The sequence below is a fragment of the Pseudonaja textilis genome, chromosome 7, assembly GCF_049901715.1.
Source record: "Pseudonaja textilis isolate UNSWEBS1 chromosome 7, rPseTex1.2, whole genome shotgun sequence".
NCBI lineage: Eukaryota > Metazoa > Chordata > Lepidosauria > Squamata > Elapidae > Pseudonaja > Pseudonaja textilis.
Window position 1 is genome coordinate 51,012,764 of NC_141996.1, and position 17,503 is coordinate 51,030,266.

The window sequence follows — 17,503 nt, forward strand, 5'->3', positions numbered from 1 at the left end:
GAAGATATTCATGTTTTTTTACTGATACCGCAGGCCAAAATATTGAGAGAAAAGAAAGGCAGAAGGCGTTGTTGCAAGACACAGAGATGAAGTAATGATGCACCTTCCTGTTACTCGCTTTTCCTGCTATGCATCTGGCTAGGTGGTTGCACATCCCTCAAGTATCAGTGTATATTACACCACTTTGTTTATACACCCATTTCATGACTAACAGTACAGATTATAGGATTTGCTGATATAAGCCCTAATATTTTCCATGAGAGTTCCAACAACCTAAACAATTTCTTTTTCCTGAATGATAATACTTTCCATCTTTCCCGAGGGCCAGCATTATTCCGTACTTTGTTTTAACAATTCGAATTGTCTAAATAAAAATTTGGATTGTGTAATCTCACAAATGGGGAAATCCACCATTATTTTTTTGGTTAGGTAAACAAATTGTTCTGAGCTATGGGTTATTTACAGGGGTGGGATTCTACCAGTTCACACCTATTCGCTAGAACCGGTTGTTAACATTCTAAGCAGTTCGGAGAACCGGTTGTTAGAAGAAATTACTGGCCTAATCCTGTAAGGAAGGCAGGAAGGAAACATTCTGGTGTTGCTTACAGAAACTGCCTCTCCATTAACCCTTATTACATTCTTGGCAGGACTAGACTTCCTGTCTCTGGAACTTCTCTGGAGGTTTTTTTCCCTCCTTTGCTGGTACTTTGCTTGTGTGGAGTGGCCATTCAAAGTTACAATGGCACCGAAAAAAGTGACTTACGACCATTTTTCACACTTACGACTGTTGCAGCATCCCCACAGTCATGAGATGTCAGGCAAGGAGATGTGTGCCTAGATGTGAGTGATATTGAGTTGGCCACCACCCAGCCAGTCACATGACCACCAAGCCATGCCCACCAACTAAACCACCCCCACAGAATCAGTTGTTAAAAAAATTGAATCCCACCCCTGGTTATTTACCTATAATCTGATGATTAAATGGTATAGTTTCTGACAGGAAATTACCGTAACCAAAAAACAAATCAATCACATTTTAGTTTAGCTTAGTTTAGTTATCTATATTGTAGCAGTCCTAACTGAAATTGAAAAACATTTTAATAGATTCTCATTTGACCATTGAGAATTGAAATTTCAAGATACCTTCAACCTGTTGATTATTATTATATTAATAGAGGATAGATTAGGGCTCAGCCTTAACCCTTGTGGATTTTGTATTTGTATAATAAAGACCTTGAATATTATGAAACAGCAGATTAACATTATTAATGACTTGTGGGGGACAAGTGTCTTAAGCAGCTTTTTCCATACTTCATTTAAATCAGCCTCATTTTTATAAACAATAAAATATATATTTTTGCCCTGAAGTTTATGACAACTCTGGAATAAAATTATATAATATATGGCTCCTACTCACCACCTTCATACTAAGATCATATGAACTTAACATCAGTGTTTTGCCCTGACACATGCACACACACTCATTATTTTTAACAGCAGTCATAAAACAAGCAGAATGTAAGGGGTAGAGTTGATGCTTTTACTCTTGACTCTGACATCCTTAGCTAAATATTTCAATTGGCATTATTTTGAAGACTGCCAACAAATTCCTCTCAGGTATAGTACAAGGCAAATCCTTATAAATTGTGTCTTGATGATTTTGTAAGACTAAATGCAGGACTGAGTTACTAAAATGCCTTGCGTGTACAAAGGTCCCCAATTTGATTCTTGATATCTCCAACAGCCATAATGAGCTCAATCTATTAAAAATGTAGTTAGTAATGAACTAGTTGAGGTTTTCACTATTACTGTGTATCCAATCGACCATACAGATTTATATTAAGTAACTGCTTTGAATTTAGAAACAGAAACAAGGAAAAGATTTCCACCAGAGAGATGAAAAACTAAACAAGTCTCCATGGAGAGCAGAGAGAACCATGGGAAAGACTGAAGAACCAGTAGAACCTCTCTGAATAAGTGGAGGATGAGATATCACCCACATATACCCTGAACACTTGCTCCTCGCAAGGACATTGCAAGGCAGTGGTCCTCCACAGATTTTAGTGCTGGGAGGCGTAGGGATCAATAATTAAGCTCACAATTAAAGCAGAATCTTTTGAAAGATAATTCATTTGCTAATCTTGCTTCTAAATACTTGACTTTAATTATCTGAGCCCTATTAAAGATCTTTGGAATGTCATTTGAAAAGACATCTTGTGAGTCTATATTTCTGAGCAAAACTTATAACAGAGAATAGAGGCTATATGATTTAACAGGGGCTAAAGATGCAGACCAAAAGCCAAAAACCCTTGCCTGTGGTTTTGTCTTAGATTGGAATTTACAAAATGACATGAAGCACTACAACATTTAAAATATTAAAGACAGTCTCTTTATTATTGGATTTATAAAGAGATTTATTAAAGCCTTGAAGAAGCCTATGCAGTGGGACAAAGAAAAATGGAAGCGAGATCAAATCGTGCAACAATATTTGAATAAATTAAAGATTAAGATTTTAGGAAATAAAAGAAAAATGTAACGTTGGCTTATTTGATCAAGGTTAAAAAGAAACCCTATTTTTATGATATTCTGGAACACCTTTATGGACTTTTTACTCACCAAGATTGAAAACCTGATAATGTCTTATGATCTTGGCATTGAATTACACTATGCTGTTCAATATATACAGGGACATAAGGTTTGTGAATCACTTGATGAACTGGAAAAAGAAAATTAATTCTGCCATCTTTTCTGTTTTGTTAAAAAAAAAACCTGGGTTGAAAGAATGTTAACCAATTCTTTTGAGTTTTTTCTGTTTAATCCTACAGAGTCCTACAGAATTTTGATTTAATTAGATATGTTATTTCAAAACTCATTTATTACTTCACTGAAGTTAGACAATACTGTATATTTATGACAAAATGAATATTGATCCACATTCAAAATACAAACACTTTCAGAGTATTACTTTTGTGAAAACAGTAGATAATATATGGAAAGCTGAGCTGAGCTATGTTCAGATCAGTTTAAAAATCACAGGGTATGCATGCTGGACCTATGTTGGACAGTGCCTTTTGTTAGTAGAAGTAGAACCTCCTAGTCTAGATATTTCTGAAATCACCGATTATGAAATACAAATTTCTGATCTGAAAGTCTGAATAAAAACAGCTAGGACAAAACTCTTGTATTTTATTCACAATTATTCAAAACAACAAAGGTTATATTTGAATTCAAGGCAAAGGAACAATAACAGGCAAGGGTGAAAACAAGTTCTGAAATATATAATAAATGTATTTGTTTGCCTTCCCATCACGCATTCTGCAATCAATCCAAAACCCAAATAAGTAACAAAAGCTACTTACTTCATTTGTCCTAGGTTTGGTGAATGAGAATCCTATAGTCATTACTTAATTGAAGGAAGCACTTCTTTGCCAACTCTGCTCTGAGTAGTCTATTACCAGAAGCAGATGTGATGCTTATCTACTTGTATAGTCAAAATTAAGGATGTAAATTGGGTGTGGAATTTGGAAAGATAATTTAGGCTCTGTACAATAACTCATCAGCCCCAGGATCTAACTTATAGTAGGTTTGTAAGTTTTAAGATATTGAGAGAGATAAGAAACAGCACAAAACCAAAATAAAATAAAAGTAAAGAACTTTACTTGTGTGAAGAGAAAAGTTTCTTTCAGTTGCCCAGTAAGAGATAACTTTAATAAACCAGTTTCCTCTTATCTTTTGATACTGGAGAAATTTGACAAAAGGAAAAAAATGTCAAAGGTAATATAAAGTAAATAAATGTATTAGAGATAGCAAAATGTAAGCTTTGTGGCATCAGGAAGATTAAAATGCTTATTATGTCATAAACTACAGTTAACTTCATCAGATGCAGGGCGTGATGTCCTAAAAAAGGATAGCTTGCACAATGTTTGGAGAGAGCCTTAGAAAAACTGATGTTAGAAGATAATATAATATAAAAAAATTCAGACATTAAAATTGTCATTACATAGAAACACTTGAATAAGTGGTTGTGTGTGATATAACTATTTTTGCATTAATATATTTAGTATAGTGTATTGCTTTAATCCAAGAGAATATTGTTAAAACTCCTAATACATTCCAACTGCTTAGCACTTTTTTAAAAGAACAATTTAAGAAGAGATTAAGTTTATTTATTTAAATATTTTCCCATTTTCATTATTTCTTTAACAACGTATCTTCCCAGATTTAAAAATTATATATACATAAGTGTGATAATGAGCATTTAAAGGGAGACATATAATGAAACAGAACATTTGTTAGCCCAAAAGTGTTCAGACAGAGCCATGAATGTATAAAAGGAAGAGATTGGCTTCTTTGTTTACTTTCCAGGAAAGAAAGGACTTGATAAGGAATGGGAATATTCTTTTGTGATGGGGTAATAAGAATTCCTTTCTATTGATGATGATGATGTTATCCTTTCAGTCGAATCTGACTCTTAGCTATTTTGTGGACCAGGTCTCTCCACATCTTCTGATCTTGCACTGTTTCTTTTGAGTTTTTCCGTGCTTTGGCTGGTATTAGCTTTGATGGTGTCCAGCCACTGTGTTCTTTGATTTCTTTTTACAGTTAACTCTTCCAACATAATTGCTTTCTCCAGAGAATTCCCCACATGACGTGGCCAAAGTATGTGAGACTCCTTTCTATTACTGGTGGCTAAAACTTATGGCAAGAATTACATTAAATGAAGATCTAAGGAAAAAAATTTATCTTTGACTGAGAAGTAAACCATTATAGTAGAGAAAGGATTGCTATTGTTATGCAATAGTGCTAAGGTATACCATGGAAAAATTAATAGTGTTGATTTTCTTTTTAACAAGTTTGGAATTCAGAGCAAGTTATTTTGTCTACAAACAATTGATACATTTACTCAAATTTTTCAAAAATATTCAGTACATGAATTTTGGAGTAGTGAAGAAAAAAATTCAATTTTAGAATTGCTGGCTATAATTTGTAACTGAATACCATGTGCAAATAATTAATTTAACTGAAGAATATTCAAATACTGAAATAACAGCATTTGCATTTGCATCCATATGGAATAACTTTTTAAAAGATAACCGTACTATTTTTTACACTAAAAAGATATAAAAAACTAACAGAAATTAATAATTAAGATAAGGAAAAAAAGAAAGAAAACAAAGCCAAAACTACAAAAGAGCGAGAGAAAAAAAACTATAAAAAGAAATATGACTTCCAATTTTGTTTTTATAATAGAGTAACTTTTGAGAAACTCTAGAAACATAGTACATAAAGAAAACAAAGTATTGCACAATATTGCAATGAGAGTCTGGGTACAGAATAAAAATACAAAAGTTAGGAAACAAATAAATGAATAATATTTATTGTTTTAAATATTTAAAAAAACAGATGAAAGTTCCAAACAAGGAAATAGATGATTATAGAAGAATACTTGACTGATCCTATTGTTGCAAGATCTGAATTTATTAACATAACTTCCTGGCCTCTTTGCCAAAACACAAATCTTCACTAAGTTTCTTTTTTCAATTATTGACTCAGTTTCTTACCTGAAGTTAGATCATAATTGCAAATGCAAATAAAAGTAATTGTTGATTTTGAAGGAAGATATAATCAGCCTGCATATTTATACGTTATACTATCTGAAATTACGATACCTGATTAGGGAGAATGGTCTTCCAGTTGTAATACTCTGCATTGGTGATATATTCTCCCAAGAAAGCTCTGCTGAATTTCTCAGAAACTCCATATTACCTTGCTCCCTTTTTGAGATACCAGCTTTCCTCCAGAAGAAGCCACAAGAAATATTTTTAAGAAGAATATTTTTTTAATCTATTCTAGATTCAGAAAGTTTCAAGCACTACGTTTTCATGAGGTCCATTTCTCAGTAATGGCAACTTTTAATGGAATTTAAACATGTTATCCTCCAGCATACCCCAGACAAGTTCATTTCTATGCCCAAGTTACAACATTGTTAAGCACTGTAATTATTCTTGCTCTTAAGAATAATTATTCTTAAACAATTTTTTAAAAGGATGGAAAATTGTCCTAAGTTTATTCTCCTCTATGAACTTATCATTAATTCTGTGATGTAGTTCTAATCTTTCTGCTTCATATTAGAGGAAAGCAAATTATTTTCTCTTATCAAAAACTGATAAATCCTGATTGCAGAGAGAGAGGCTAAGAATTAGCAGGTAACCTAATAGGTCACTGAAAGTAAGTTTCAGAAGCAGAATAATATCCTCTGAATGCACATCTTTTTCAGATTGTTGGATTAATTTGGAATAATAATATGATGAGCAGACATTCTGGCCATTTCTTTTGGCAGGCAAATTGCATTTCAGTAATTCAGAATAATTACTAAAAGCTTCCTCAATGTGAGCAGATTGTTAGGAAATGGCTGGGGAGTGTTTTCAATGGGAGAGGCCACAAGAACTTCAATGATAACACCTTTTCCACCCAGCTAAAGAGAAGGAATTGATTTAAACAAGGTTGCACATGTATGTGTTCAGTTGCATCCTGTTTACTAGCCTGGAAGATCAATGAGAATAGGGGAGAAAGGCATGGGCCAATGACATCTTACAGGATGGTGCAGTAGCATGGATGGTATTTACATTTATGCAACAGAAATAAATGCTGGCTCCATTCAGCCACAATACCAGGGTGGGCCCATCTAGTTATGGATGTAAACTCCAAAGAGAACTAGATCTAAATGGCTGCCTGAAACAACTCCACTTTACTCTATCCAGTTAACCTCATCTCCACTTCCTATTCCTCTTTAGTTCTGAGATTGGAAATTTCATCTTCACATATTCCGTGAGACATCAAATACACTCACGTATGTTTGGCTGTGGCTGCATGATAAACCTAGAGTTTTTGGCAAGGATAGAGACAAAGCAATTTGGGATACATGTTTCTAAAAATGTTAGTCTGCCAAATATATATTGTTTGCCTCCATAAATGTTTAACATATACCTGTAAAAAACCAAATATCTAAAATGCTGTAAGTATCCAGTGCTTCTGCCTCTTCACTGCAGCCATCTATGGCTTGCTTGTTCTTTCTTTCATGAAGGGATGTCAGTGGAGGAAATCCATCCGCAGGACAAGTCCATTGATTTTTGCACTGTGGAGTGGTTCTAGCACACTATAGTAAAAACCTCTGGCCATGATATTTTAAGAAGGCCTGCTGAGATCTCCTCTTCCTCCCCAAAAGAAGGTCCTAGCATATGGTTTGTAATATGGATGTGATTATGTCATGTGATCAATTGTGTAACAGACTTTATTATAACTAGATCAAATCAGAAATGTTCTGGGTCTTACGTTCTTGTTGGGGAAATACAAGAATTGGCAACTCCAAATTTCAACTAATAAATGTTCTGTCCTACACATTGACAATAAAAATCAGAACAAGTTGGGCGGAAATGATCTCGTAGACAACCCTCATTCTTTAAACGATCTAAGCCCCAGAGCTCACTATAACAGCATTGCCAAAAAGGCATCAAGAGTTGTTAACCTTATTTTGTGAAGCTTCTTCTCTGGTAACATTTAATTGCTAACTAGGGTACACAAAACCTTTGCCAGATCAATTCTTGAATACAGCTTGTCCTCCTGGAACCCACACGGTATATTGGACATTAACACGATTGAATGGGTTCAGAGGTATTTCTCAAGAAGAGTACTCCACTTCTCTACTCACAATAGTATTCCCTATGACTTCAGGCTTGAAATTTTGGGCTTGGAAAATCTGGAAATGTGCCGCCTGCAGTCTGATCTAAGCATAGTTCACAAAATTGTCTGCTATAACATTTTGCCTATCAACGACTTCTTCAGTTTCAACCATAATAATACATGGGCAAACAACTGATACAAACTCAAGGCAAACCCCTCCATACTTGATTGCAGAAAATACTATTTCAGCAACAGAATGGTCAACGCCTGGAACGCCCTACCCGACTCCGTTGTTACAACCTCAACCTCTCACAGCTTCAATCTCAAACTGTCTACTGTGGACCTCACCCCATTCTTAAGAGGTCCTAAAAGGGGGCGTGCATAAGCGCACCAGCATGCCTACTGTCCCCATTTATCTGCATTTCCTTTGTTCATATTTATGTTCATACCTATACTTGTTTTCTTGTACAAATAAATAAATAAATGAAATGAAATAAATAAGAAAGTCCCAATTTAGAGTCCTGGCTGTTATGTAGCCTAACTTTTTTTTTTTTTTATAAGAATTAAAATTACATTAATAACAAAAAAAACCCTACTTCTTCCAAGCTGTACATTGCACATTGCTTTTTCATAGGTGATATCCTTAGTGACACAGCATTACTAAAATACATTTTAGTGATATCAACATGCATGTAATGACTATTCAAAGGTTTATCTAAGTTATGCCTCCTATATCAGAAAGAAATTCAGCTCCCCTCCTATTGTATCGTCTCAATTCTTATTTATGAAGGAATGTCACTTGGTGGGATTCAGGAAATAGGCCTTTTCTGTTGCCATGCCTGTTTTTCTGGAACATCATAACCCCAAAATTCAGCAGGCTGGAACTCTGCAAGCATTTGAAAGACTTTGGCTATTTTCTTGGGTGTGGATATTGAGAGGTCAATGGAGTCCATAAGATTATTTGTAGTGATCGTTGTTGACCTCAGCTGTTACTGTATGTACATTTATTGTTGTTTTTAAATTTAGCTTTAAATTGACTGCCCAGAGTCATTAATGGTTAACCATATACATTGAAATGAGTTAACGAATAAGTATACATCTGTTACCAGCAGTTTGGATGATTATGATGTTACTTTTGCCTCAATCATTCCACCAGCAGGTGGTGCTCACACAAAATGAAACCCATTTTTTTATTTTGCAGATCTGAAGAAATGAATCCTGATGTGTTTCATGTTTTTCTTACATTCTGGGCATATGCTGCTATTAAAAAATAAACTATTGAAAGTGTACAGCATGTTGTTATAACTAAGCAGTGTGGGTACTTGGGCTTCTTAAAATGTGCATTAGGAATTAAAAATAAAATGTTGGTGAGGATATTATTTTTTTAAATACACATGGTGACAGAATGAATTGGCTGACCAGAAAGTGCTCAGTACCAAAAGATGTTTTTCATTATAATTAGTATTATTTTAAACAAGAATATGGTTAAGCATAATATTTAGGACTCTAGTCTTTCCCCTGGTTTGTAAAACATGAAAGAAATGTTAATGGAATCTCTCAGCAATGACCCAGTGTCCAGGTTCCCGTATTATACTAAACACTTTAGTGGTGTTCCTTTGTACAGGTTTAAGCAAGAACTTCAGTTTAAATGTTCTAATCCATTTCAGGTTGCAATTTTACAATTTTTACAAACAGGATGGATGGCTTTTGTGGCATAGAAAAAAAAAACAGCGAGTAATTTCATTGGGAAATACAATGCAGAAATTAAATTGTTTCTAATATATATTGAGTCATGCTTAAACATGATGCTTACTTTGGAAAATATCTCACCTTTTCAGATTATATATTATTTGTTTTATTATTTATTTATCTATCATATTTATGTAGTTGCCCATCTCAAAGGAATGTGATTCTGGGTGGTGAACACTTAATTAGAAAAGTTAAGACAGTATTTTAAAAAATTCACAAAACTATTAAAAGGTACACAAAACAAGAAATGATATTAATTACAGTCAGGAAACCATTGCAAAATCTCCCCAGTCTCTGGATCCCCAGGCATACCCAGATCTTGAGGAACTTAAGTGAACACAAAAATGCAAAGAATATTAATAAAGTTATGTTAGAATTATCTTTAAAACAAAATACTTGTTATGCTGAATATTACCAAGCCAATTATATGAACTGGTAAAGAAACAAGTACACAAAAATGTATTACTCCATTCTTTGACAATTGTATAAATGTTGTATAAATGTAATTGTTTTGAATGGGTGATGAAAACAATGCTCTATATAATACAGGGTGTATCAAAAGTCAGGTTCCATAGACAATTTGTTATACAAACTACATTAATTTTTCAATTAGTTGCCATTTTTTATAAACACTTCCTTATCGTTTGATGCATGGCCTTAGAATATTCCTATTTGTATTGTATCTCATTTTCCCTAGCTGAAACAGCAATGGGAGCTGTAGGCAACACAACTGAAGGGCACCAAGTTGGGGATCCTGACTAATTCTCTGGGTGATGATTAGCTAGCTTTTTTCCCCTCCTCCTCATACCAAAAAAGACCAATAGGTGGCTATAGTTTGGAGAACTGTTTTAAGTGGATGAAATATTGAACACTCATTTATTTTAGCAGTTAGAAAAGGGAGGACACAAAATAGATTTTTCTGAAACTATTCTGATAGTGATAGGCTGCTATATCAAGAGAAACCTGGTGAAATTCAAAGAAATGGCAAGAGAATGATTGTTTCTGGGGTGATGATACAACCAAGGTGAGTTTGTCATGAATTGGCAATATATACAGGGCTATATGCAACATGTTTGAAATTAGCATTTTTATTACATTTTGTGATGAAAAATTACAAATGTATAAAGACTAATTATAATCACTTAATGTACATAAAAAGATTGAAGTTGAAATTGAAGTTGCAATTATTTGAAATCATTTATATCTATACTAATTACTTGCTGATTTCTAAAATCAATGCTTAACTAGCCCATTTTCCGGGTCATTTGGTAGCCTTTAATGATACATTCCTGTACCAGTATTTACCAATTCGCAATCAATTGTTCCTCAGTAGAGAATATTGTATAAAAATGCAGTAAAATAAACCATTTGTTTGAAATACTACAGAAGTTATATAATAACCAGAAATTACAAAATCCTTCAATAGAAATCACTTATTAAAGGAAAATGTGAAAAATTATACAAATTAAAACAAGAATCACTGAATTGTCATAAAAAAGATTGATCAATAACATAGGTTTGGAGAAAGATGCACAGTGATTTTTTTTGAAAAATTGCACTCTACTGATTTCATAAGAAATCTGTCAGTGAAATGCTTATCATATATAAAATCATATTGATTTATTAATTACATTCACCTAGTGGGTGACTCTAAGCGGCAATGTATATCTGTTGCTTTTCTGTTTGGATTGTTAGAAAAAAAAAAGAATAGGTTCCAAGCAATGCATAGAGAGAAAGAGAAACTCCAGGAATTGTATGTGAACCTTGGGGGATAGGAGAGCAAGGACTGGCTTAAATGGAGCCCATGGACCAAAAGGTCCTGCCAGTTGCAAAGCAAATCACCACTGAGATTTAAAGGTCAAAAGTCAGAATTAATCCACTGAGCTCTCCAAAACAAATATCACGAGATCAATCAGAGCTAGAATTGATCCCCAAATGGTGTCCAATATTGGTATTGAAGTGCTCTTAGCTATATAATGTAGCTGTTTAATTATAGCTCCTGCTCCTCTTTCTCTCTACATTTTCCCTTGAAAATTCATATTTTGCAAAACTGAACAGTTGCTAATGGCTGTTTCTGTATTTCCTAAATTTAAAAGTATTTTTTTAATCCTATTTTTTTAAAAAAATCCTAAATTTAAACAAAACTGTCCCCAGCCATAAATTTTAACTGGTTAAAAGCCATTTGGCTGACCATCTGGATTTATACACAAATTATGTGACATATTAAACTATATTGGTCTTTCTCCATCTCTTATGAATCAGCTTCATGTTTTCTGTTGGTGAAATGGAGATACCTGCAAAATATCAAACTGAAGCAACATTTTCATGCTTGTTGTTTTGTTAATAAGAATGAAGTCTAGAACAAGGATCTAGTCACAATACATCCAGATTTTTGAAATGGAAAAACTATGCTGGGATAAACCGTAGCTTAAAAATACTTCCTATATTTTACTGTTTAGGTTAGAACAGCTGCCTTTCCCAACATGGTGCCTCATGATGAGCTCTTCAAATAACAGTTCCTTCTATTATACAGTAAGCACATCATGGTCAGGAACTGATAGAAGATGTCATTCAACACATTAGTCTGGCACCAATTCAAGGGAGGCAATAATAGAGGTTATAGCTTCTATCCCTTTACTTTTGAAATGTATTGTCCAACTGCTGTTTCTTTGGTACTCTGGTACTTTTGGCACAATGTCTCTTCAACAGGCTGACCATCTTGTTATTAAGATTTCACTTCAGGGATATGATTAGCAGGTTGTTCGACAGCATGCTCATTTTTCCATATACAGCATGATTTATAATTTTCTACTACTTTGGCCTGAAAGTTGGATTTATCCGTCTTCTGCCAGAGATCAGTGGCAATGTAGATATTGTAGGGGTCATTGGAATGTTCCAGCTTTTTGGAGCGGATATAGCTAATCATGACCCCAAAGGTGATGAATCCAAAAAATCCAAGCAGCAGAAGTATAAACACTACTTCCAGATGGTCACTAGAATCAATGAAGGGTACAGGCGTAGGGTGGGTTTTCTTCTCTAGGTAGTCTTCTAACAATTTTGAGAGGATCAAGGTTAAGGCTGTGTTGTTTGATGGCATTGCCATTGTGTCATGAGGGATGCAGCTGTTTCTACAAGATCTAGAGAAGTTTGAAAAAAGATAGTTAAAAAGAATGCATGAAAATTATAGTATCTAATACTGTCTTCAAACTGACCTATAAAAATGATACACTTTTAAAAATTGGGATTGGTTCTTGAACTGTATATGCTTCAGATCTTTATTTCATCTAAATGAATCATGTGAACCATGGGCCAATCGTCTCCCTAAACATTGCTATTATTTGTAACCAAAAGATATTCCATGTGAAACAATAATGAAGCAATTGATAATATGCTTAGTAATAGGAGATGAAATAAATCTGACAACATATATTGCTTTATTCCTCTGTATCTACTGTAGTCTGTTGGTTATTATAATTTTATCATGTACTCATACTTTTCATAAGAATGCGATAAGCATTTCCCTCATTGATATTTGTACACTAAAATTGCTCAGCTTCATTATGTGTTGGATAGAAATTAGTAAAAAGGAAAAAGGGAACCAAAAGTAGAGAGATTGCTGTATTCCCTGGTTTGTTAGGCATTTCCTAAATTTTAGTTAAACTACATGATACCCATTTGGTATCACTGTATAACTGATGGTTGAATTTGGTTTTAAATTCAAAACAAGACCCTTGTAGGAAGAGATATGAAAGATTAACAACATTTCCTTTTTATGAATTAACTTCACAGGTATGAAAATTAGAAGCAGGAGAATGAAATTGCTTCATTCATTAGGCAGATAATTTGTGTTGTAAGCAGATAATTTTAATGCAGACTAGGAGTTCTAGTGGGGAAAATGGACAGTTGATTGCTCTGCTGGTTCCACCCTTCATTCCCACCCCCGTATAGTTAATTTCTGAAAACAATTGTAGGGATAGTTCTTCATGCAGTTGGGGGCCCAAGTCGTGTATCTGATCAGGTCTGATATGATTGTGCATCTATTTCCAGGCTCTCTGCTGGTAATCCAGGCTTCCAAGTGTACTTAATTCCTCGCAAATGCAGTGTGTCTGAAAACTTTCAGAAATCTGATGATTACTGAATTAACATACTAACAACTAATAAGAACCACAAAAACTGATTCACAGAGTTTCAGAAACATGGATGTTTGGGCACTTTTCTTTTTTTAATGAAGATGGTGGTTCTGTTTAGAGGCACAGGTGGGATATTGCAGTTAGCCCAGCTGTATAAATGGGGAGGCTCATGAATACAAAGCTATCTAGTATGAAGCATAGAGGTGCTACATAATTTTGTGTATTTTTCACATGTTTAGTATACTCTTCTTAGTGTACACTGCCATTTATTTATGAAGTGATCATGTTTTATATTACATTTGTGGCACATTTGGGGTTTTCTTTGTTTTTGTTTATGATACCCTGGAATCATAGGATGAGATAGTGATTAAGAATTACTTTTTACTGGAAAAAATAGATTTCAGATTTTTTCATTTTTTATTTTCGTATGGCTATTATTCTTTAATTCTTCAGGATGTATTTATTGGAAATTTGCCCCTATGTCCTGCTCTTTCTTCTAGAAAATTATAGCACTAATACAAAATGAATATATCCTATTTCTATATCAGATTTCTAACTATTTGGCCATGCCTCTATCTCAGATAATCATGGCACAAACATGCATTGGCAATGTCTTTTTTATGCCATGACTCCGTGATATTACCTATATTACTAGCCCATGACTGACATAGCTTTAAGATATCCTAATCTATCCCAATGTTTAAAAAAAAAAACACGTTTTCCTCTTATTCCACTCCATCCAAAAGCAGCCTGAAGGGACTCTGTGTAATACAGCAGACCTAGTCAAAATCACCATAACATGCTGGGAGCTATAGTTAAGTGAAATCTAGAAGGCCACAGTAGCTCATTTATATGCTGGATGATATTTGTTTGTTGAAAAATGTGTTTTTGTTAGTGTAAATAATTGGGCTGGATTCAATTCTGTAACTAATTCTGTCATTGGTTTCAGTTTCTAAAAAAAATGTTCAGGTCTGCAACATGCATGCCATATTATTTTTGTAGTTCTTGATTATTTTTGTATTGTGTTTGTGTGTGCATGTGTGGGTTCATGTGCACAAGTTTGTTAAATTGATTAGTCTGGGGGTATTTTTCTGAGGAAGCTTTTGTGTGAAGTTGCAGGAGATAACAAGAAATATCAGCTTAGAATAGCCTTCCTCAATTTAGCATGTTCCAAATGTATTGGGATTATAACTCCTTGAATGTTTGGCTTAGTATGGTCTTTGCCTGTGAAAACTTGGTGGGGTGGGAGAATTGTAAACATAACTGGAGAACAAGACCTTGAGGAAGTCAGAAGCATCTACAGTAATATCTATGCATGTAACTATCCGTTTTGGGGTGTGTATAATTACAACTGATTAGTGTCAAATTACTCAATCTTCCTTGGATATTAACAGATTGATTTATTGGACATAATTAACTTTTTAGAAACAGTGATCAGCTTTCCATTGAGCAAGAGGCATGCCATGAAACCTTATTTCTGCCCCACTTTCCCCAAATAATATGCAGTATGCACATTAAGAGCAGATGTGGATCTTTGCATCAAATGGTATTTAAAAGGATAAGCTATCTGCCTACATAGATTAAGAAAAAAAGGAAAGAAAAATGAACGCTGTATAGTTTTTTTAAAAAAATATAGGGCTCCAGTGCCTATGTACAATGTAATCCCCTCTTTTTAAAAATATTATTTATTTCCAAACAAGCGGATATAATATTGTAAAGAATTACTACACTGGTGTGAACAGTTAGAGTTGTTTGCCACATTCTAATTCACCTGTATAATGTGTATTTGAAAAATTCTTCATAGCAATACTACACGTGCACATGTGTGTCCATGAACACACACACACACGCACACACAATATCTGAATTGTCAAGTTTCAGGCAAGATGTCAACACTGCATGTTAATCAATATAACAGTGGATGTAAAAATTAAATCCTATAATTTAAAGTTAAATCCTATAGTTCACCTATAATTTCAAGTGCTGTGATGTTTCAAAGCAAAAATTATTCCCATGCTTCCCCCTTCAGCAAAAAAAAAAAAAAAAAGTATTTTACAGTATAAAATGACTTCAGGACAAAAATCAACCGATGAATAAAAATAATCAAGCCAATGAAAAGAAGCTCAGGAGATGCCAGGCTGCTGCCTCAGGTGCCCCAACAGAAAAGAAGATTTACATTTCTGATTAGCAAGAAGCGAGGGCAGAAGCAAACTGGGAAAACATGCAAACTCACCAAGTTGTGCGAAGGAGGGAGCCTGCAACCTGGGATGCTGTGAGTCAGGCTCACACTCTGAGAATGGCTAGAAAGAAGCCTGAAGTTTGGCTGTCGGGAATCCACCCAGCTTGTACGGCTGTGCCTCCTGGGAGGGACCTAGTGACTGAGCTCACAGCCTCATGCTTTGAGAGCGCACATGAGAGAAGGCAGCCTATAACCAGCTGGCAGAACAGCAACACGAGGTAGAGGAAGGTGACACACACTTCCAGGTAGAGAAGGAATGCTCAGGAACACAAACAAGCAAGGAAATGGGCCATGTGCAGAGAAGAGCCTGGTGTTCATGCGGCATCATCAGTCATTTTCCTGGACTGCTTTTCTTCATGCTTTTCATTGTTTAATTTTACTTGAGTTTTAATCCTACCGTGCTTATTGAGAATCGCTTGTACTCATAGATTAAGAGATAATTTTATAGTTGTATTGATATGTGCAAAGGAAATTGGGAGCATCCTCTTTGTACTGCATTTCCTTCGATTCTTTCTTTTTGTACTTTTACTCTTTTTCTTCCAACTCTCCTTTTTTTTTTCTTTACTGCTTTTGCTCTTTATTAGTTCTTGTTACTTTTTATGTTCTTTGTAAAAATTTAATGAAAAGATCATTAAAAATAAATTCCCAGAATTGCAATGGGGGGGGGGGTTATATAAATCACTTCAATCACTATATAAATCTATCAGTCAACCATCTGTTAACACAAGGGTCAAAATAATTCTGACTTGTGTCACAGAACAAATAGGCAGGGGCAATTTAAAAAGCCACTGATTCAGTTCTGTGGAGCTACTTTATTAAAAAGAGAGAATGACTGGCCCAAATCACCCAGCCATTTTCCATGACTAAATCTTAGGTCTCCCAGTTTCCAGCCTGATGCCTTAACAATCACTTAGTTAGTGATGAGATCCAGGGTAGACCAAGCAACTTTGTATTAGAAAGTTTGGCCAAAGCCTCATCACTCTGCCTGCAGTTGCAAACCTGCACAAAGGTAGCATTAAAGTTCTCCTTCAAGACAAGGAACAAATCTGACAAAGAGTTTGCAGTTTTGATATGCTCCAGGTCCTTTGGAGTTTAGTTCCCAGAACTCCCACCTAACATTTACATACCAGTTCTGAGCTGGGGTGAATTCTTTCCCTATGATTTTATGAAACAACTCTTTCATCTTATCTGTCTCTCCTTTTTCTTTCTGTCTTGTGAACAATATAAAACAACTACCCCCATCTACAATTACCCTGATCAGCTTGGATCATTGGATTCTTGCTGCTAATGTCAGGAAGCTAGATAACACCATATTAAAACACAAACAAACCTACCGCACTTTACCCTAGAATATTCTGAGTATCTATCCAATCCAATAGTTAACTTGTGGTTCAGGGTGCTGTGCAAATTCTGAACATTGAGTTTATTAAATAAATTGAACCTAACTTGCCTTGGATAAATACGTCATGTGAACACTCCCAGTCTGGACACTGGTAGTCAACAGACCATGATCAGCTAATCTGTGTTGACTGGATTACTGATTCTTCCCTAGTGTATTCCTTGAGAGAAAGATAAGCATGAGGGTATTGAAAGGACTGCATAGAAATGTATATTTATGTAGAGCTAAAATGTTGTTTATCACGGGGCAAAAAGATTCACATGAAATAATGATATTTTGCAGAGCATCTGAATTTACTCTCTCCAA

General features: G+C 34.7%; 2 protein-coding genes across 2 annotated transcripts in view; one reads left to right on the forward strand and one right to left on the reverse strand.

Moving 5' to 3' along the window:
* The first annotated feature begins 10,303 nt into the window (after positions 1 to 10,303).
* The window catches only part of CLIC6 (CLIC family member 6), a 103,776-nt gene continuing 96,576 nt past the window's right edge, over positions 10,304 to 17,503 (forward strand). Inside the window, exon 1 of the mRNA XM_087937588.1 lies at positions 10,304 to 10,453. The gene's annotated coding sequence lies outside the window, so the exon portion shown is untranslated. The remainder of the gene's footprint in view (positions 10,454 to 17,503) is intronic.
* KCNE1 (potassium voltage-gated channel subfamily E regulatory subunit 1) lies at positions 10,447 to 15,922 on the reverse strand. Its single transcript, XM_026700549.2, has 2 exons — positions 15,793 to 15,922; positions 10,447 to 12,566 (listed from the first exon to the last, which is right to left on the reverse strand). The coding sequence occupies exon 2, from the start codon at positions 12,530 to 12,532 to the stop codon at positions 12,155 to 12,157; it is 378 nt and encodes a 125-aa protein (XP_026556334.1). The 5' UTR covers positions 12,533 to 12,566; positions 15,793 to 15,922; the 3' UTR covers positions 10,447 to 12,154.